The sequence below is a fragment of the Mauremys reevesii genome, linkage group 20 (assembly GCF_016161935.1).
Source record: "Mauremys reevesii isolate NIE-2019 linkage group 20, ASM1616193v1, whole genome shotgun sequence".
NCBI classification, from domain to species: Eukaryota; Metazoa; Chordata; order Testudines; family Geoemydidae; genus Mauremys; species Mauremys reevesii.
The window spans coordinates 19,348,826-19,370,531 of record NC_052642.1 but is presented as its reverse complement, the minus strand read 5'-3'; the positions used below and the strand labels follow the sequence as shown (position 1 = coordinate 19,370,531).

Sequence of the window (21,706 nt, the reverse complement as noted above, 5' to 3'; positions counted from 1 at the left end):
TACCTGGGGGAGCTGTCTTTTTCCTCCAGGAGTCTTACCACTCCTTACTGACCCCAGCCCTGGAGACCCTAGCTCTCTTCTCTAGCTGGCAACATACTACACAGCTGCTCCAGCAGTCCAGGGTGTATGTAAAGAAATGCCTTTGAATTCAGGTTAAAGAGCAGAAATGTATTATTTATTTCATTTACTTTCTCCTTTTCTTTTTTAAAAAACATCTTAGTACTTCAGAAGTGTTCCCTCCTTTGCCCAAATATTACATTTACTTCCCATGCATGCTGTGGTGATTTAGATGTATTAGTCCCAGAATATTAGAGAGACAGGGTGGGTGAGGTAATATCTTTTATTGGGCCAACTTCTGTTGGTGAGAGAGACAAGCATTCGAGCTTACGTAGAGCACTTCTTCAAGTCAGTTCTCTCAAAAGCTTCTCTCTCTCACCAACAAAAGTTGGTTCAATAAAGGATATCCTGGGACTGACGCAGCTACAACTACACTACATACAGTTTCTTTTCTGCAGTTCTGCCAGGTGTTGAGGGAATTATTCCCAATATTAAACCGTTGCACATGTCTGTGTTTGATACGAGTAGGTGTGTTCTGGTAGCCTGGTAAGATTGGATGGTATGTGATTTTAGCAACTGGAGTACTCTGCTGCCTGCTGTAAGGAATGAAATGAGGATGGTGTTGTATAGCATGGCAGAAGTCGTAGTGCCTTTCAGTCTTAGACTACTACTTGAAAATGATGGAAATGACCAAATTTAGTGATTATCCATCCTTTACCAGCAGGCCACTGAGGTCTGGATAAACATATGATTACTGTATTGTGAGTGATAAGCTATTACTGAGTGAACCACATATTACGTGTGAGTAAAATGAGCAGAGTGAAGAACATGAATTATACCTGAAAAACAGAAATATTATTTATAATTTTAATAGAGAGCAATCAATCAAGTAAGTTTTGGATATTGTAGTGTTTTAGATCATTCATGGTTAAGTAGATACAATTTATATTTGTGGACATAAAAGCTCAGAGTGATTACACAAATCCTTTGCAATGTTCAACTGAAACAATGTTCAGTGTTGTAAACTTTATGTAGAATATATAAAAATTCTTACTGCCTTTTATTAGGTCTGTTGATAAGCTAATCTGTAGTTTCTCAAAGACTGGAAAATAGGTCCTAAACTCAAACTGTATTTTTTAGAAATTACAGCATCAACACTTACTGTACAACTGAAATATATAAACACTGATGAATCTATACAGTAAAACACGTGTCCAAAATTATCTCCACTTTGCACATTCCAAAAATGTGTGATAAAACTTTCAATTATGAATTTTATGATATTTTTGCAAAATGAGAGCTAGAAGCTTAGCATTAAAATATTATTTCAATTATATTTGATGAACGGTGGTTCTTATGCAAATGACACTAATACTAGCTATTACCAGGCACACAGCTCTGCCTTTAGTCTGAGATAGCGCTAGTCTAATCTTAAGCAAAGAATGGTCATTATCCTTAATTGGTTAGTGGTTTGTTGTGAACAAATAAGGTCTGAGATGGGACCACCAAACTAATTTTCACTTGTGGTTTAAGCAGGGCTTGGATGAAATTTCCTCTAGAAAGGAAGAGATTTTTTTTAACACAGTGTTCTATCTAACAGCCTCCTCCCTCACTCTCTCATACCCAATAGATTAACCAATTTGGTGTGTTTTTAATTTTACTGTATAATTTTGCAAAGGGAAATATTTTAAAATAATATTTTGACTTTATTTTTAGGTTGAGTTAAAGAGGAAATACAATGACCAGCACTCAAAGACAAGAGGCCTTTTACCAGGGAGCCAGTGGTATGAAATTCAAGCTTACAGAGCTCTCAACCAGGCACTGGGCAGGTCAGAGAACAGAATATTGTTTAAATATTTTCATTTTTAAACTCCTTTCTCGAGCATGGTCAATCCCTCATTCTTAGCACTGGAGGTATTTTTGCACGTCATCTTCATGTTATCCTTGGAATTGTTTAAAATACAGATATTCAGATTTCTGCTTTCTTCAGATAGGCATCAGTAAAATCTAACTGTAAGGGGTTGCCATAAACACGACAAGCAAATATTAATTAGGAAACTGTATTGCCCTTTTAAATTCAGGAACTCTTTCATATTTTATAGAGCAATTAGGGCCATGGAAGTATCAAATGCAAAGATTTCCGACTGACGCTTAAGTCAGTGGGTATCTTTCATTTCAAAGTAAATACCTCTGTGAACTATAATTCCTGCCTTGTAAATATTTCTGCCCTGAATACTCTATGGACCAAATGTCTTGTAACAACTAACGCGGTTAAAACTGGACTGACATCTTGCAAATCAAGTGGCAAGATATTTGGCAAGCTGATGTTTGTGCTGAACAAGGATTGGGGAGTGAGAATGTAACCAAGCTGTTGTCCTCAGTACTGCTTTAAAGAGATTGCATGGTAACTGGGTTCCTTTTGGCATGGCTGCTGTCACTGAGACTTTCTGAAAGAGTAGTGTTTGTTGCAACTAATGGAGGTCAAATTTGAGGGGAGGTCTACACTTGCAGTGGCATATAGAGTAGAGACACTAAACCCACAGCTAGAATGGGTATAAATGGCCGTGTAGCCAGTGAGGCACTGCTTCAGCGAGTGGAGGCCTGCTAGAACCCTAGCATATATATTGGCTTTCTACATGCCCAAGCACCACCTCCCACATCCACACTGCTATTTTTAGCAGTATAGTGTCCTGCTGCCAGAACCTTTCCCGGACTGCAGTGAAAGGCTCTGGCAGCAGGGAAAGGCTCTGGTGGGGCGGCAGCAGGGAAAGGCTCCAGCAGTGGAAGCTGGCAGAGACTTTCCCCACTGTGGGGGAGTCTTTCCTGCAGGGGGAAATGGCTCCAGCAGCAGGAAAGCAGCAGGACACTATACTGCCAAAATTAGCAGTGTAGATGGGGAGGCACAGTTTGGGTGAATAGAGAACCTATATAGTATTGTAGTCGCATAGATACCTCCACCCTTCAGACGTGTCTTTACTCTTCTTGCCTAAGCTATGCCTCATTCGCTGTGCTGCTGTTTATACTCATGCTGTGGGGTTCTGCAGGTATGTACTCTACATACACAGCACCGAGAGAAGTGTGCAGGGCAGAAGTACCCTAAATTTGACTTACTACAGCATGCGAGGGATATATATAATGGGTGGGGAAGGGATTGGGGGAATATGGTGGAGAATAGTAAAAGATCATGATACACATACTCATTGTTAGCTATCTATCTTGTTAATTTCCTCTTGGGGAATGAGAGTAATTTAAAAATAAAAAATTTTAGTTCCAGGAGGGCGCAAGAGTGGTGATCAGTGGTGGAAGACTTACTGAAGGAAGTGAGTTTGAGGAAGAGAGTTTGGTTGTGTAGTATACAGGCAGGGGCGGCTCCAGGCACCAGCGCAGCAAGCACATGCCTGGGGCAGCCTGCTGGTCGCTGTGAGGGTGGCAGTCAGGCTGCCTTCGGCGGCATGCCTGCAGGAGGTTGCCGATCCCGTGGTTTCAGCAGCAATTCAGCAGCGTGTACACCGAAGGCACGGGACCAGCGGACCTCCCGCAGGCATGCCACCGAATCCGCATTACCAGCAGACCTCCTGCAGGCATGCCGCCGAAAGCCGCCTGACTGCCGTGCTTGGGGCGGCAAAAGACATAGAGCCGCCCCTGTATACAGGATATTTTGTCTGTCTAAAAATATAGACATTTTTCACTTAAAATCTGTTGCTAAAGAAAGGTCTTTATTGTATGACTGACCATTTAAATGGATGCACTTTAACCTGAGCTGAAAGGGAAAGACAGACTCCCCTACTGGTGTATTTGGAAAAGCCTCAGTTGCATGCAAGGGAGAATAATTCTGGTTTATATTATAATTTGACCCAGATTTTATTATATTGAGCCTTGGAAAAGAAAAGCCAGTACATTTCAGTGCATGTATAAAAAGAGAATATAAATCAAAATACAGTATTTGCTGACAGTCCTAGAAAGTGGTTGCCACAGATATGTAACCTTCTTTCTGTAAAAGAGTCCTGCAGGGATTGAAGAGAGCAGAAGCATGTTAGTCTTGAATCTGGCACTTTTCTCTTAATATAGTGCTGTTACCGTATATGAAGTAACATAAGTCCATGAAATGTAATAACAACCTTTGGGAATATACCAGATGGTGTGCATGACCAGGTGACAACTGGGCGATGAACTCCTTGCAATGCTGCTTTACTGAAAGTGTGGGATATGTTTCCAGTAGATATAATTCATTTAAATGGCAAGTTAAAACAGCACTTATTAAACCACTAAAAAATGAAAAGCTCGGAAGGAATCTTTTGCCTTGAATTGTTTTGTTAGGTTTTTTTTTCCATGGAAGGCTTTAAAGATATTCAAGAAAAAATTCTTTGCTGAGCTAGTTATGATGCTGTGAATTAGAAGATCTGGATTCTAATCCTATCTCTAGACACAGCAATGTTGTATATCCAATCAGACCTCTCTTTACCTCAAGGAGTCTGGTGGCACCTTAGGGTACGTCCAGACTACCCGCTGTATCGGCGGGTAGTGGTCGATTTTTTGGGGGATCGATATATCGCGTCTCATCTAGACGCGATATATTGATCCCCGAACACGCTCCCGTCGACTCCGGAACTCCACCGGAGCGAGCGGCAGTAGCAGAGTCGACACGGGGAGCCGCAGACATCGATCCCGTGCGGTGAGGATGGGAGGTAAGTCGGAATAAAATACTTCAACTTCAGCTACGGTATTTCCGTAGCTGAAGTTGTGTATCTTACATCCACACCCGCCCCCCCAGCGTAGACCAGGCCTGAAAGACTAACAGATTTATGTGGGCATAAATTTTCTTCAGAAGTGAGGTTTTTCTTCTTTCCTTTTCTTACACAAAAGCTTATGCCCAAATAAATCTGTTAGTCTTTAAGGTGCCACTGGACTCCTTGTTGTTTTTGTGTATATAGGCTAACACCGCTACCCCGGATACTTTTTGCCTCAGTTTTCCTTAATTTGTAAAATGAGGATAATAATGTTTATGTATCTCTCACGGGATTGTGTGGTCTAGTTAATTTATTTTTGTGTAGTTCTTTGAAAACTCTTATCTGAAAGACACGGTAGAAGATCAATATATTATAAAAATAATTATTGTTTCCTATAAAGTAGCACTTCAGGATTGTTACAGAAAGCCACTTTTTAACAAACTTTTAATTACAGAGTCAACAACCATCATTACCTTGCATCTTGATTTTTTCTTTGTATAGAACCTTATTTTATTAAAACCTTGACAGAAAATACTAAAGCAAGTACATAGTTTTATAAGTCTTTGTACAACCACACTCAGTGCATTCCCATATCTTGCCCCTACATTCTTCTCTACTCTCCTTTCAGTAAAAGCAGCAAAGAGTCTTGTGGCACCTTATAGACTAACAGACGTTTTGAAGCATGAGCTTTCGTGGGTGAATACCCACTTCGTCGGATGCAAGTACTCCTTTCAGTACTTATCCTATCTTTCCCACAACAGTAGATTGCCAAACAAATAACGTCTGTTGTAAGTATTAGACATCAAGTGCTCAGTTTGTGAAATAATGTGTAACCTCCTAGTTTGCGTTATCCAAGTGGTCATTCTTGTGATTCTATGAATTGTGTGAAAAAGCAGTTTCTTTGCTTAATTGTCTTCTGATACAGTTTTTACATTCCTTCTCTGACAGATATCCCTTTTGTTGGAGCTCAGGAAAGCACGTCTGACACATCTTTGCATCTTTTGTGCTTCCAACTATATGCAAAAGAGAAATAGTTTTCAGTTTTAAACATTATTTTATTTCTTTTTCATTGTTCTCCTGTAGGTGTATTCGTCACAAAAAGGATTGGGGTGCTCTTATGTTAGTTGATGATCGCTTCAGGAGTAACCCTAATAAATACATAACTGGTAAGATATTCAGATTCTCCTGGGAAAGATCCTAGTATTAGGATGTTGTGTTGGGAAATCTAGACTTCAAGAGGTGATTTCCCAAAGAAATCTGTTATGTGGGGGGAGGCTACAACAAAATATATCCATTAAACTCGGTGGTTGTGCAGCTAGAATTCTGAATAACTGTAAAACCCTGCTTCTGGGTGTCAGGCTTAAAATGCAGTGAAACACACAAATTAGTCATTCTGTTATTTTAATTTAATTCCCATTCAGAACATGCTGGTAGTAAGATTTGATGAAGAAACTTCAATTTACAGACTTTAAATTAACATTTTTCAAAATGAAATTTATAACATATGTAAGAACTATTATCCATGATAAATAGAAAAATAAAGGTACTAACTTTCATTCATTTGTATGAGTAGTTTTTCACCCATAGTGAAGTGCAGGGGCTAATGTTAGCAGTTAGAGGTTTAACCAGCTGGTTTGTAGACATGAACAGGTAGAGGCACCACCATTCCTTTCATAGCATCATTGAACATTTGTTTGTGCTGTCATGATCAATTCAGTTTCTTCATGTTTAGTAAAATTAATGCAGCTAAAACAGAAATAAGGCTTACATGACACTAGTCAAGGAGAATTTTCTTAGAAATAGATTGCATAGCTTCGTTGCCCCATCTCCATTTATAAACAACCACAGTAAAAGGATAATGTAAAGGAGATAATTTTCGTGTCCAGTCAGCAGGTGGAGCTCAAATTCTGCCATATAAGCAGTTTTCTGACATTGTTTTGGATTAGGCAAATGCTTAGATAACTGAAGAGAGGAAACAAAAGGGAGAAAGCAGAGTATTGTAATTTACACACTCACACTAAGAGTTTATGAATTTGGTAAGAGTAATATTTTTTTCAAAGAATAAAAGCTAATTAAAAACCTTTTCTAATATAGAGTATTTTTAAGGGATTAAAAGGTGTATTTTTAATGTTTATGAAAATTTAGTTTTCTCAGTCTTCAGTTTTCCACATTCATCAAAACATTTGTTTGTTTAAGATTTCTGATATACAATAATTATAAAAATTAATATTGGTTCATGTGAGCATCTTGTATGATTTTTTTGAAGTATTAAGTGATTGTGATTATTTCAAAAAAATCTGACACTGTTTTTTAATCTGCAAAACCTGCAAACTATTTAAATACTGCTAGATTTTTGTCATCTATACATAAATTCCTCTTGTAATCATTCATGATCTTTAAATTAATAGCACAGAAAGGAAAGCAAGAGAAACATTACACAGATATCAAAGGAACAGTAGGAACATTTTGGAAGGCTTCATCATTGCTGCTGTCCTTAACAGTAGATATCAGTTTAAATTTATTTTAAGAGAAGAGTAGGTGAAAAATGAGAAGATGGGGTAGAGAATTTTTTAAATCAATTGTAAGGCCATCTGTACTTAGTTTTTGAAAAAATGCTAATAGAAAGCTATAAACAAATCAAGACTTCAATCCTGTAAACAATCTCATGCTTAACTTTACTAACAGGAGTAGTTCCACTGAAGTCAATTTGACTATTCCCATGAGCAAAGCTAAACATGTTTAAGTATTTGCAGGACCAGGGCCCAATTTAGTAACTTGAAATAGCTACTGTATATAATCTAGATAAAGTAAGTTTGGTTGTAGTGTACCGATTTTGTTTTTCATTAGGATTATCCAAATGGATTCGTCAACAAATCCAGCACCATGAGAACTTTAGTACTGCACTTGATTCGTTGGATGCATTTGCTAAAAAAAATCAAGTGGGCGCTGGTTTTTCAACCCAGTGTAATAGTGAATCTCTGCTCATACATTCAAGTTCAAAAGATCCGTCATCAACTTCGTTATGGGAGGCATCTATTCATCTGTCACCGGATGTTCCTGTTGAAAGTAAGGTGCAGAATTTGGTCCTAGAAGCTCATTCGCCTACAGCAATCAACACAGTTAATTCTACAGCATCCAGTCAATCAAGTAACAGCATGGCAACAAAGAAAAGTATGCTTATTTCCCATGTTAAAACTTCATTAACAGTTCTCAGAACTGATATTTTTGTGTAGACTATAAAATCGTGCATCTTTTTTTGAAAGAGACAGACGTAAAAAAAAAAATTATGAAGTGCTGTGCTGTGAAATGGCCACTTCTCACAAATATATGTAATCTTAGCTCAGGAGATTAAACAATTAGTTGTCATCCCATCTGGTTGTCTTAAAACTAACAACTTTGATAAGTTCGTAGTGTCATTTTAAAAATGTTTAACTCTGACATAATCTTGGTTCTGTAATGAAAAAAATGAAGATATTCTGAAGATAATTTACAGTACGTTTACATCTACCAATGTTGACATTGTAGCAAAAAAAATGTTGGATTCACATATGGTGTCATTGTTTTAATTTTACTTACTCGCATCTTACTTGGAGTTGAGTCTGAGCTACAACCTTGGCTCCAGATTGTTTCCAAAGTTTAGAGAATTGTACTTCACATGTACTCTCTACCTCTAATAGCTTGGCTAAATCAATACTATGCATGCAAATTACATCAACATTTTGAGAAGTGTGAATCCAAATCTGAATTTAGTGGCTCAAGCTCATCTGTAGTCCTAATCATTTATGACAGATAAGAGAATTTGCAAATAGAGAACATAGTAACTTAAAATTAAAAATACTGATGTTGACCCTTATCCTACAAGCTCAAACACACGCTTTAACTTTAGGCATGTGAGTTGTCTCCCTTAAGTCAATGCATAATTTTATGATAGTCTGACCTTTTATACTGGATTTCATTTCACATAATAACAATAATTCTGTAAACGTAATAAAATTCTGTGCTAAGTGCATTGTAAAATAAGGGCAAAAATGAAATCAATCACTATTGTATTTTGTGATTTTCACAGATGGTCAGAATTTTGGTGTAGAAAATCATATTCACCAAACAGAGAGGAGAGAAAAACATATGGATTCCAAACCAAAAAGTCCTGCCATCAAAAAAGAAAGGGAAAAAAGGAATAGCTGGACTAATGCTGACCTTATGAAACAATACTTCAGCAATAAGCCACTGACTTCAACACCTCTGTCTGTGAATGAAAAGAAATGCTTCTCCAAAGCTATGTGCAAACAAAAAAGGAGAACTATTGAATCTAGTCAGCCTGTTGTTAATGAACACCAGTGCCAGTCATCATTACTTACAGAACATACACCAAGTGGACCGGCATTACAACTGGAAACAACTAGTTCCTCAAAAAAAAAGGGTGAGGCTGCAGCTGCTGAAGAACATCCTGCTGAACAGCAATTCTGCACTGATGGAGTCATAGACCAATGCATTGAGTTATCTCCAGTAAGAGGAAAAATTGAACTTTCAACGTTAAATGTAGCCATAGAAGCAGAAGCTGAGGATGACAGTATCTATTTTACACCTGAACTTTATGATGATATAGAATCAGAGGAACAGCAAATTGAACCATTAATTCAAACGTGTAATAATACTGTGAATCAGAATGAACATGGAGCTTGCATTGTAGCTGAAGATCTTTTTGAAATCAGTACTTCAAAAGTAGTAAGCTCAATTGGAGAAATAAAAAGTAATGATAACATGAACACAGAATTAGCTATAATAAGGCAAAAAGACAAGATTAAGGGTAATGCAGATAGTGATGCTGAAAGTATTACTAGAGTAGGAGAAGTGGAACAGAAAAAATATCAGGAAATGGACACCAGAGAAAAGAAAAGTAAACTTTCCAGATCACGAAACAAAGGTGTGTCTTTCTTCTCATTGAGCAGTACTAGTCCATAGCTACCATGTTTTACAGGAAATTTAGCAATGAACTTCATTATGAATCACTTATATTTCTGGTAGGCTTTTTTACTGACTACGTAGCCTCACTAGTAGAGAAATGGTGGAATTGTATTTTCATTTTATCTCTGTTATCTGATTTGATATTATTTTTTTAATTTTGCATATGCAAATAATACTGCTCTGCTGTTTTCTTCAGACTTTATTAAGATTCTTCTTCACAATGTATGGCCAAAGAGCCAAACAAGATCCAGGGAATCATAAATTGTAGACCCAATAATACTGTACCTGAAACTATAGGGTGAGGACAAAATTGATCAGTTGTCGATTGAATTCATCTGGTGTTTAGCACTTGCACAAGCAATTGATGTTTAGTCCCCAAAGAAAATAAAACTTCAAGCAGATATAATTCTGTGCATTTATGTTAGATTTTAAAAGATTAATATGCAGAATATGCACATTCCTTGAGCACCAAGTAATTTACGAGAGCAACCCTAGATTCCCAAATTAGTGGAGCCATTTTCCAATCCTTCAAGTCTTTCTTCAAAAAAAGAACATATCAGCAGATGAGTAGTATTGAGCAGACTGCTTGAAAGTTGATGATACTAATAACATCATTACGTATTCTTCCTTTGTTTCATGTGTAAATAGAAAGTTGAGATAAGCTAATATCATTGACATCTCTTCAAAATTTGCTGCTTCAATGATCTTTTTTATTTATGGTCCGGTTCCGAGATGTAATGACAGCCAAACAAGTGTGCACTTTTCTACCTTATAAATGCACTTCTTATGCTGTATTTGACCAAGTAAAATATCACAGGAACTTTGAAACTTTTCTGTGTATATTTTATTTTGAAATATTTCAAACATTTTTGTTGATTATATTGGGCTAAATTTTGGTTCTACTGCCATTATTACATACTGAAAACCAGAGCAGAGAGAGTTCATGTTACAAAATAAAGCAATAACTTCTATTAGACATTTAAAGAACACAAAATTTGTAATAATTATTTCCGGGGCTTCATGTGTATCCCAAATTAACGTGGTGAATTAACTATTTGACATTGAAGATTAATGCAGAAGGAAGGATTTTGCTGTGATGAAACATTGTGACACACCTGGTTGAGAAAAACTAGTTTTTGTTTCTATCGTTATATTAATGAAGTACATTGTGGGGGAAGGATCCTGGGACAATGTAAAGTATTTATGTGGACATTTATATATTTGGCACATGAGTTGATTTGGAATTGCACATGTGATGTTTTCTTTAATAATCAAACTAAATAATGCTATGATATCCCCTTGTTCGAAACTGTACGTTTTCTTGCATCAAGTATTGTGAATTAAACAGCTTCTTTTCTTTCTATATTAAATATTGCTTTAAAAAGATGAAATCTTATGTGTGCAAGTATGGTAAAAGATGGGTAGAATATAAAATCTCTTTTGCATATACTGCATTGGATTATTTAGCACTAACCTATAATTCATTCATGACCTTTGGCTCAAATTCTTGTTTCCTCTATTGCAGCAGATAAAGAAACAAAATTACATAAAGTAAAAATAGTCTCCTTTCACATAAGAACAGTCGCTATAACTCAAATTTAGTCTGACTCATAATTGCTCCACAAAATCCTAATGCTGCAGATTAGTATTATATTTACTTTATTGAGCTCATCTTTAGAGCCCTGTGTGGATACAAATTTATATCCATGGATATAAATCGGTAACCGCAGGGCTCTCCCGGGAACCGCCGCAGCAAAACAAGCAGAGTGTGGGGCAGCCACTCCCAGGAGCCATGCACGCCGGCAGCTCCTCTGGCATGGCTGTACTGCCACCAGCCCTGCCTCCTAGGGCAGGCACCAGGCTCGCCAGCAGTTGTCCCTGGTTACACTAGTGTGTGCAAGTGGCACGCATGCCACCAGACTGGAGATGTGGAAGGGATGGGGGGGTACAGCTGTGCCAGAGGAGCTGCCTGTGGAGGGCGCCGGCTCCTTTGTGCAGTGGTCCCACGTTCTTCTCCTTTCATCGCTGCAGTTCCCGGGAGAGCCATGCGGTTTGGCGAATACCGATTTATATCCGTGGATATCTGCATCCGTGGGTATACATTTGTATCCACACAGGGCTCTATCCATCTTCAGTCAGTAGTAACTTTTGTTGTGAGGTTGGTAGATCAGATGGCTAGTGACTTTCCTTCTTCCTCTCTTCATGCCAGCAGCTAACATTGGAACCCTTATGTTAGATTTATATACTGGTGACTGAGCTTCTTTTCATAACTCCTGCAAGAAACCTAACGGGGGCGGTGAGACTTCTTGTTCGGGCCTACTGCAGTAGTTACCATTCTTGATCTAAATGCTACTCTTAGTTTTATGGTTCATCCAAAATGCCTAGTTCTCCATGGTTTGCCAGGCTTCTGCTCCTTGTGGGGTTTTGAATGCTACTCTAAAAGGCCTGACATAATCTTTTCCAGAAGGTCACATGGAAAATGCCTTTTTATATTTTTGTGTTTAAATCTAAATGTATAATAAAAATCTTCTATCACTTTTTTGGCTTTGTGCCTTGAATCACAAGTACCCTCTCTATCCTCTTTCAAGTCTTTCATAGGAAATCTCTCCTCTCTTTTCTTATCATAAGGACCCTTCCTCTCCTGAGTTTTTGTCTTGTCTTGTGTATGTCTTTACTTATCTTGTTTTGATTATAAACTCTTTGACGCATGAAACTGGTCTTATCTATGTTCAAGCACTGTGTTAATTTGCAGTTACTATATCTATATAATATCACAATATATAATAACATTGACTTAGGACAAGTGCCACCTATTGAAGTAACATCACTATTCCCATTAGATACTGGGTTTTCCTTGGAGTTTCCCATTCAGATATTCACCAGACCCATCCTAAATCCTGAGTGTTACACAGTTGCTTGGGAGAACTGATGGGATCATAGGCCTGGATAGTATTGCTGCCATTTTTAAATGCAAAAACTATAAATTCAGTCCTACATGCATGCGCTCACACACACAAGCTTCTTGTTCTCATATATATACATCAATGGTTGAAAAGCATTTTATTTTTAAATGTATCAGAGATTTGTGGTGATTCAAAACAACAAAAGTAAATTGGTTACTTAGCTGTCTACTTTGCACGTAAATTTGTTTTGTCCTAAATTAAAACTAACCTAAAACTGTGTTTGGACTTTTCAAGTCAGTGAAATCTAAATTATAGAAAGTATCCTATTATTTTGAAACAATAATTAATATTTCTTTTGTGCATAAAATAATAATCGAATCCCAAATTTATTAAAGGACTGAATGTGCAAAGAGCATGCAAACGAAGAACCAAGAAAGCTGCTAGTAGGGGAAATGGCTTCATCTGTGAAAGAAAGGTACAATATAAAGAGTAGATTGAATGGAGTTATTAAATGTGGTAGTGGCAACTCTTGATAACATATAAGAAAAATATATATACTACCCTTTTCCTGTGAGGTGAAATAATGTGCATGGTTCTGTATGGTTTATTAGTTGATTAATATAATTATTGTAATTTAAATTTTCAATAAGTAATATAGAGACACTTACTTCTGGATTGAAAAATTGCCCAAGAGATCTACATTTGTAGAAATGAGTGCTGAGTGCCTTATTAGCATCAGTGGGACTTGAGGATATTCAGCACTTTGCAGAATTAAGACCATAGTTTGTAATAGACGTCTCCTTTCTACATAAGGACTCTTAACTATTTTTGATTAGTGTGTAATTTTTAAGGAGCCTAAGAACCTAATGCCTTTGAAACTTAATGGGAGTTCAGCACCTAACTGCCTTAGTCTGGAATTTTTCAAAGGATCCTAAGTGTTTTGTAGCCTGTAGCCAGATTGCCTCTGTAATTTTATGTTTTTGTTCAATTGAGAATGGTCAGTACTTGAGTGGAAAACCTCCAAGGAAACCCCGTATGCTACAAGATGTTGTATTGGTGATTAAGCAGACAATTATCTTCCCTTATATAGTATTAAACTAGTACCCCACCAGCATGGTGCAAGGGAACATTTTGACACTGTAAAGTCCTTTTTTGTCTGAGATTTAAAACTAAGTCACTAAGTGCTTGTGGTCATTAAATATCATTGGCCATTTTTTTGAGAGAGGGTATTAGTCCAAATGTCCTAGCCTGGCAGCTCCTCAGCTCACGGAACTCATGTAAACTCCAAATATCAGTAATTTGTAAAGTACTTCTGGGTTCTTCTGGAACAAATGATGTTATTTCAATATATTATCAGCTAGCAGTTTTGTTAATGCCATAGATTATAAAACACAGACACTGCATCTCACATTCCAGAAGTCAATAAAGGAGCAACATGATGTGGAGTAACCCTCGGGTCTGGTCTAGTACAACATGCAGTCCTACCTGTAAAAATATATTGTTGTAGTTATATTTTCTTCATAAATTGTAGTCTGCTATTCGTTAAAGTGAACTGTTTACCCAGGACTGGCAAGTTAATCTTTTAAAGTACTATTTGAAGACCATTGATTGTAATTTTGAGTCATAAAATTAACATGTGCTCTCATTCTACTGATGTTCTATAAGTTCTCCATTACTATTTTTTTTTTAATTCCATGGCTGCAGGCTGCAGCCCTTATCACATGAATATAGGTGATCAAGTCTGTGGCGCTACCTACATAAGTAAGGGGTGCAGGATTGGGCCCTAAATGCTTTACAAAACCATACTTTAGGGTGTGCTCTAATTTCAGGAAATATTAACCTATTCAAATACATTGAGCTATTCAGATTAAAATAAAACTCCAATATACAAGAAAACTACACTGATGCTTTACATTTCACTATAATTTAGAAACATCTAAAGTACAAAATTTATTAATTTCTTAGAATAATACATTTTAAAATCTGGCACTCAAAGTTGTTTTTGGAGTCTGATGCCAAGTCTATTTTTTTGTCTTATTTGGTCTGCAGCTCAAACCTCTTTTTTGGAGACTACAGTATTATAAAATATCTCATATATAATATATATAAATTAGTCTAGTCATTTTTATTATTTCATATGATACATATTTTACCAAGTAATGTAAATTTTAACGCAATTAAATATTGATTCAAATGGATTTGTGCTTCTAATATTATTTATTCATATTTGAAGCAATAATTTTCATTAGTATATTACTTGATAGTAATGGTTTTTATTTTTAAATAATTATGACCTACATATTTAGACTTTAAATGTTTAATACATTAATTTATATATTGCCTTATTATATTGTGGAAGGAAACACGCAGCCAACCTTGCAGGTCAGGACTGTATTGTATTGTCTGTGGAGCTGAAATATTACCAAACGCAGAAGGTAAGACCTGTTCCAGCTCATTGGGGTTAGGGGGGGTAGTACAATTTTTTTTACCTTGCACCTCTGAATACAGAAAGTACGTTTTAGAATAATCATTAGTTAACTAGAAGGATAAGGTAATTAGTAAATTAATTATTTCTATAAGACAGATTTTAGATTTACAACATTTCTTTTCACTGACATTACAGTAAGGCAGCTTCTTCGTTTTCACCTGAAGTCTCATCGCAGACAACAGACCCTCTTAGAGTGTGTGGAACTGTGATCTCTGACTGACAAATAGCATTCTTTATTATCTATCCCACTGGCCTTTTCCTAAATTTAGAGACAGGCTGATGAATTACCATAAAAGTGGTGGCTAATGGAAGCAGTCTTACTGTTGCTCTGTTTATGATAGTGTTTTAAACCTCAACATACTAACCTGGCTTGCAGCACAGCTGGCATCTATGTAAGTGGAGTATGCCAGCTAATTGGATAGCGCAGTCTGTGACAGTTGGTTCTGGCAGCATCCCCAGATTAGAGAGATCAAGGGGCATGAAGCATATTCCAGTTACATTATATTCACTCATTAGCATATTTTTTAAAGCCATATAGACTGCAACGTCACAGCAGAGGCTACAACTTTATTAAAATTCTTAACCAACAGGGACCATTCCTCCCAACTACATGTTTGGGCTGTTCCAGTGCAGTTTTCAACTTGGCACCAGTGGCCCTGGGTTCTACAAACCTGAGGGGAGCTATGAAGGCCATGTCCCACCCCCTTAACACTATCAGGCCTGCTCAGGGAGCCTGGTTGGCAGTCAGAGTCCCAATCCACTCCCCGCCTACAAACAGGAGGTAGGAAAAATTAGATGAGGGGAGCCACAGGCAGCATGACGTGGAAATATGCCCCTTCATTGTACAAATGTTATACTCTGGGCTCATGCCCAAGAAGCCCCTTGGGTTACAGGGTCTTCCCATCGGACCCTTTCTACCCAATGTAGACTTATTTCTTTACAAATAATTTTTCCTAATATACCTCAAACTATTTAAAAAGTACAGTAATAAAGTTCTTGGCAAAAAGTACTGCTTTTCCTTTTTTTAGTTTTCCATACTGTTCAAGAAGGTGATAATTAACATGTAATCATCTTCTGAAGATTGTAATTGAACTAGACCACTTTAAGTATTATTTTATTCCGTGCATCAATATGCTGATATAGTACAATAGAGCACACAATATACAAAGATTGTGCAAAGTGGTAGATCCTTATTTTCCTGCAAGAAAAAAGCTTGGTTAGGTGTGTATAATGGCAAAGGTAACGTTTTATGAAATCAAAGGATGACTGTCTATGGAGGAGTAAAATAGGCAATGAAAATCAGAAAAAGGTAGTCTAGTAATTAGAAAATATCAGAGGATACCTAGTTGGTTATAGCAAAAGGGCATTACAAAATCTAGTAGCCAAATAGTTGGATATTCACTCAACAACTGGGCTGCAAATGAGAGACAGGTCTGTTAATTCTTCTTCAAGTGATGGTCCTTGTTCTCTTCATGCTCCATGCCAAGACTTGGACATACTGGTAAAACTTTCTTCCCCTCCCCTGAGGACATTCAGCCCAGAGGGGATCAAGAATCTTCTACTACTAATCTTATCTGTCCAAGTAGGGACCCGTTCCTCGGAACTGATGGTATCCAATGCCTTGGGGTCAACCATAACCTGTTTTTTCACTCCTCATATTGGCCTTAGTATTCACACACTTACCCAGTGCCTGGTACTACTTAGGAGTGCCTGTGTTTTAGCAACACTAGCAGAACCTTTGCCAAGTACATGTACTGGACAGTGAACTTGTAAGCATCTGCTTTAATACTCACTTGACTTTGGTTCACAGCTCATCCTGGCCTTTCTGAGAGTGGTTCAGGTCTTTCACCAGGCCCAGTGCTCCAGGATCTCTCTTTCTACTACACCAGTCAACGAGGTCATGTAGGAACTGGCAAGAACTCTATGGCGCTTGCCAGTTGCCTGTGTCCCTACATCTAAGAGGGCAGAAAAGCTGTTCTTTGTCATGGCTAAGGTAGCAGAGTTCTTATTCTCTGACCCTGCCCCAAACTCTCTAGTTATCCAAGCAGCCATGGAAAGGTCTAGACCACACCACCCAAGGGCTACCCGTGCAGATAAGGAGGCCAAGTGTTTAGACCTTATGAGAAGAAAGGTGTTTCCTTCCACCAACTTCCAATTTAGAATTTCCAGCTACCAAGCCTTCCTGGCAAAATATGATTTTTTTAAATTATTCTAAGTTCCTGGATTGTAAAGACAAGTTACCCCAGGAGTATATGGCTCAATTGAAGCCCTTATTGATGAGAGTAAATTAGTGGCAAGAACCTCATTACAAGCTGCAGTCGATGCAGCTGATTGAACTCTCAACCCTGGGTTTAGCAGGCCAATGCTCAAACCACTGAGCTACCCCTCCCCCTCTGGTGTATATATACACAAGCCCCAACGAGGAAGTACCATAAGCTATACCATTGAGTTTCTCTCCCCTCCTCCTCCCAGCATCCTTTCCCTATCCCTCTTCAGGGACCACTGTCATGATAAGAGTCTCCTTCAGGAGGTAAAATTCCTCCTCCAACCAGGAGCCATAGAGTGAATACCTCTTCAACATCAGGGAAAAGGGGTTTATTCCAAATATTTTCTAGTCCCCAAGATGACAGGAGGGTTGTGACCCATCCTCCACCTGAATTAGGCCTATCCTCTTATCCCACTGCTTCCTTGAGTACTATGGAAGATTTGACAGGATAGAGAATGAGTCATTCTTTTTGCACCTAAATGGCCCAGGCAATTCTGGCTCCCAGGTCTCCAGCATATGTCAGTCTGGCTGCGCATCAGTATTCATCCTTTCCTGGACTCAAGGGAATGGTAAAGTCATACATCCCACCCCGGAAGCTCTTCACCTCCCGGTATTTAGATGGGCACTGGAGCTAGAACGTTCCTGTTCCAAAACTGTGCAAGCTGTTCTTACTAATAGGAGTGGTGTGGGGGTGCACCACTCACCAGCGGACTGGTGCCTCCTCCTGTACTCTGAGGATTAGTTTGAGGCTGATGCGCTCCCCCTCCCATGGTTTTTAACACCATCACTCTGCTGGCCTGCAGCTCCTCCCACAGCTTCAGGAACCCAGCATCCTCTTCATGGCTTGGTCCTCCAGCCATGTCACTGTCCATGTTCCCCACCTTCCGGGAGAGGTTTAGCTCCTCAATAGTCCTAGGAAGTCTTTCTGCTCACTGCCTCTGTGCTACTTGCCAGTGACTGATAGGGGAACCCAGGCCCGCCCTCTTTTCCAAGTTCCGGCCCAGGGACCCTCCGCTCAGCAGTCTGGACCTTCTCTCTCTGGCCTCATTGCTCTATCCCTGGGCTTCCTACCACTGGAGAAAGGAAGAAGTGAGTGGAGATTGCAGGCTGCGGTCACTCCCTGGGAAGAGGGAGGAGGCTTTGGGAACTGGCAGGCCCAGGAAGAAAAGGGAAATCAGTGGTAGGATGTTGGGTGTCAGGGACAGAGATGCTATTTGTTGCTTTATAACATGAGTTGTTCAGGGACAAAAATAGGCTTAGGACAAATGATAGTAAAGGTAAATGTAGTTTCAATTTTAGCATCATTTTACTTTAACCAAATATCTATTTTTTTAAAATTGGGAATTCATATATTTATTTATTGTAAACAAAGATTCAAAAGAAATTGAAATGATTATTGTATGCTACTAAAAGGAAAATCAGCACAAGCACAAATGTTTTAGTATGAGGAAGCTGGGACTCAGTTATTTTCGGCTTGCATTTGCATGTTCTTGAGTATGAAATTCTTGCTGCTGTTGAGCAATGTGATTGAAGAGAGAAAAATCAACACCAAAGTTTAACTGCGGCCTAGTCCATGATTTTCATGTCTGTTGTCAATTTGAGAGATCAGATGTCATCTTAAATTAAATGTGCTCCTCTCTTTATAAATTGAGAACCAAAGGATTTTTCATGTAATAAAAAGTGCATTGTTATGGCAAAACATGTTTGAAATATTTTCAATTGAAGTAGGATCTGGAGTTCAGTTATATAAGAAATAGCCTTCTAACAAGGGCCTACCATATTTTTTTCATGAACTTAGCTTGAATTTAAGTCTTGAATGATTACCATAATGTAATTCATTTTTAAAAATGTGTTGTTTAAACTAGACTTTAAGAAAGCATCCATTTATATTCAAAGTGCAGTATGCTAATTCAGCATCAAATTTCTTTGGATTTGGTTAAATTATGCTTGCTATTGATCTAGAAACCTCCTTTGGCTTGTACTAGCTACAGTGTGGTTTATGTGAGATCAACACCATGTGAATGATCACAGTAACCATTTTTATTCCTGAAAGTTCTCCAAAGAATTTTACATACCTCCATGTTTTCTTCTCTGTTAAAATGATAGAATGCTCATAGCTGAGAGCACTTTGAAACCTATAGGAAATTTTTTAGTGCTACAAATCAAAAGCACGCCTGGTGCTTTGAGATCCAGCCCAGCTAATGTAATAAATCTTCCCTCGCCTATTAAAAGTTAAACCAAGCTCTTTTGATAAAGGTTTTTTAACTTAAGCAGTTGTTACTGTAACTGATTAGACAGTCAGCTGTTGAGACAGTAGCTTTTATATAACAGGATATTGTTTTGTTCATCATGTTACCACATTTGGTAAACTTTTATCTTAATGCGCCTTTCGGGAATACCAGTCTGACCTCAATCTGAGTAAAGCCTTAATAGTCGACGTGAGGGATGCTTGCAGGAGGTGGCGCGCTCATTTTCGCAGACTGTATATTTGTTATCGCATGTTAATCAGATTCCTCATTCTGTTTAATAAAGATTTCATCTGCCACGCGAATGCATAATCGGCTACGTCTGAGTGACTGCCTTTTGTCTTGAGCAGATTGCTAAAACTGCATTAAGCATCATTAGACAAAAATGACGACCTTATTAATTTGTCCTTTATGTGTTTTCTGGCAGATTGGACCTCATTATTATGCAAACACAGTACACAGAGCAGCATCAGAAGTAGCTCATTAATGTTTCTTTCCCTTAGTTTGCAACAGATTTTTATTGTGAAGTGTGCATAAAATAATTGCTAATTATGTGCATTAAATTGTACACTGCCTTTCTTAATTATGATTTTTTTTACTGTTTTGAGAACATTGTAGAACACCATGAAGAAGCCACAGGGTAACAGTACTGAAGCAAGTAAGTCATAGAAACTGAATTATATACGCACACATTTTATTGCCCGTTTTCCTGTCTGTAATTGTATGAAGAACAATTAGGACAGCTATGGATTGTTTTGCAACTGACTAATTCATCTGTAGCTTCTTCTTTTAAAAGACAGTGAGAATTAGTTGTCAAAAATTAAAAAAATATTCATCAACAAGTAAACACAGGTAGCATTACAATTTCACTTCTGGAAGAAATGAAATCTTGTGGCTAGCAGACATTTTTGATTCTTACATTGTATTTATTGAATTAAATGGCTTCATTATTTACACACCATCATATTTCAAAAACAGTTTTAAATATTTCCTTTTGTGTTATATTTACCCACCTGTCTTTTGTACTTCCTATAACCTCTATTTATAGAATAATTCTCCTTAAAATATGTAAGTACAGAGGAAATTAAATGTTAGGATTTGGCATTCATCTGTGGTTTGACAACTTTGTCCTAAGTGCGTAATTGGTTTAAGCTGGTAGTGCTTCATACTTATCCATAGCACATCTTCTGTAATCTGTCTGCCACTGTAGCTGATAAGACTTGGCCACAACTGAAGTTTTTGCAGTACTAGAAATGAAATCCTGATCCATTAAGGGTTTGCATGGATTTAGCTTTATAATCTGGTTTAGAAATTGTGAGTAGACAGATCTAGAAGGAGACTAACATTGTTTTCAAAAAGATGCAATGAAAATCAGTAGATCAGCTTAAAGTTTCGTGGTAAACTCTGGTTGACAGCATAACCTATGTAATATAATGCCTTTATTTCTGAAATAGGGAAAAATAGTTTTGTTGTTTGTTGGGCATTTTATCATTTTTAACATTAATTACCGTCAGAAACTGATATATATATATATATATATAACAGAATAATTTGAATGACAATTCTCCTTTTGTGGTAGTTACTATAGAGCATGTTAGGTTATTGGTTTTACTGATTAGTATTACAAAGTAAATCAGTATTAGTAATTGAAATATTGGATGTCTGATCCTTATTTACTGATAAAAGTTTAAATAAACAGTGTACGGCAAGCTAATTGGAAACATGTTTATTCATCAAAGTGTACTTTTGTATTTTTATTAACAGGGTGATTTTTGACTATGCTAATGGACAGATTTATTCTGAACTATAGTGATCAAACATCTCATTATTATACCAGCATCTCAGACGTATTTATTATATCTACATAATTAATTATCTGATTGATATAACACATAAGCATTTATTTGAATGGAAATACTGTTGCAAAATTAATGATTCTTTATATGTATTAAAACGCCTTACTGTTGATAGGGTTTTGATAAATGCCTTGGAAATTTTCAAGAACACTCTATAGCACTCTATTGTTTAATTTAAAAATTGTTTAAGAATTGTGC

The 21,706-nt window shown here is 37.5% G+C and overlaps 1 protein-coding gene across 19 annotated transcripts in view; it reads left to right on the top strand.

Moving 5' to 3' along the window:
• The window catches only part of BRIP1 (BRCA1 interacting protein C-terminal helicase 1), a 232,857-nt gene that overhangs the window by 101,389 nt on the left and 109,762 nt on the right, over window positions 1-21,706 (top strand). For 10 of the 19 annotated variants that reach the window (XM_039507814.1, XM_039507813.1, XM_039507812.1 and 7 more), the window contains exons 17-22: window positions 1,774-1,886; window positions 5,868-5,950; window positions 7,632-7,955; window positions 8,851-9,708; window positions 13,048-13,127; window positions 15,012-15,087. In XM_039507814.1, the coding sequence (XP_039363748.1) occupies window positions 1,774-1,886; window positions 5,868-5,950; window positions 7,632-7,955; window positions 8,851-9,708; window positions 13,048-13,127; window positions 15,012-15,087 (1,534 nt within the window). Of the gene's footprint in view, window positions 1-1,773; window positions 1,887-5,867; window positions 5,951-7,631; window positions 7,956-8,850; window positions 11,141-13,047; window positions 13,128-15,011; window positions 15,088-20,260; window positions 20,510-21,416; window positions 21,441-21,706 lie in introns of those variants that run through there. The other 9 variants (XM_039507827.1, XM_039507826.1, XM_039507829.1 and 6 more) reach the window with 6 other exon arrangements.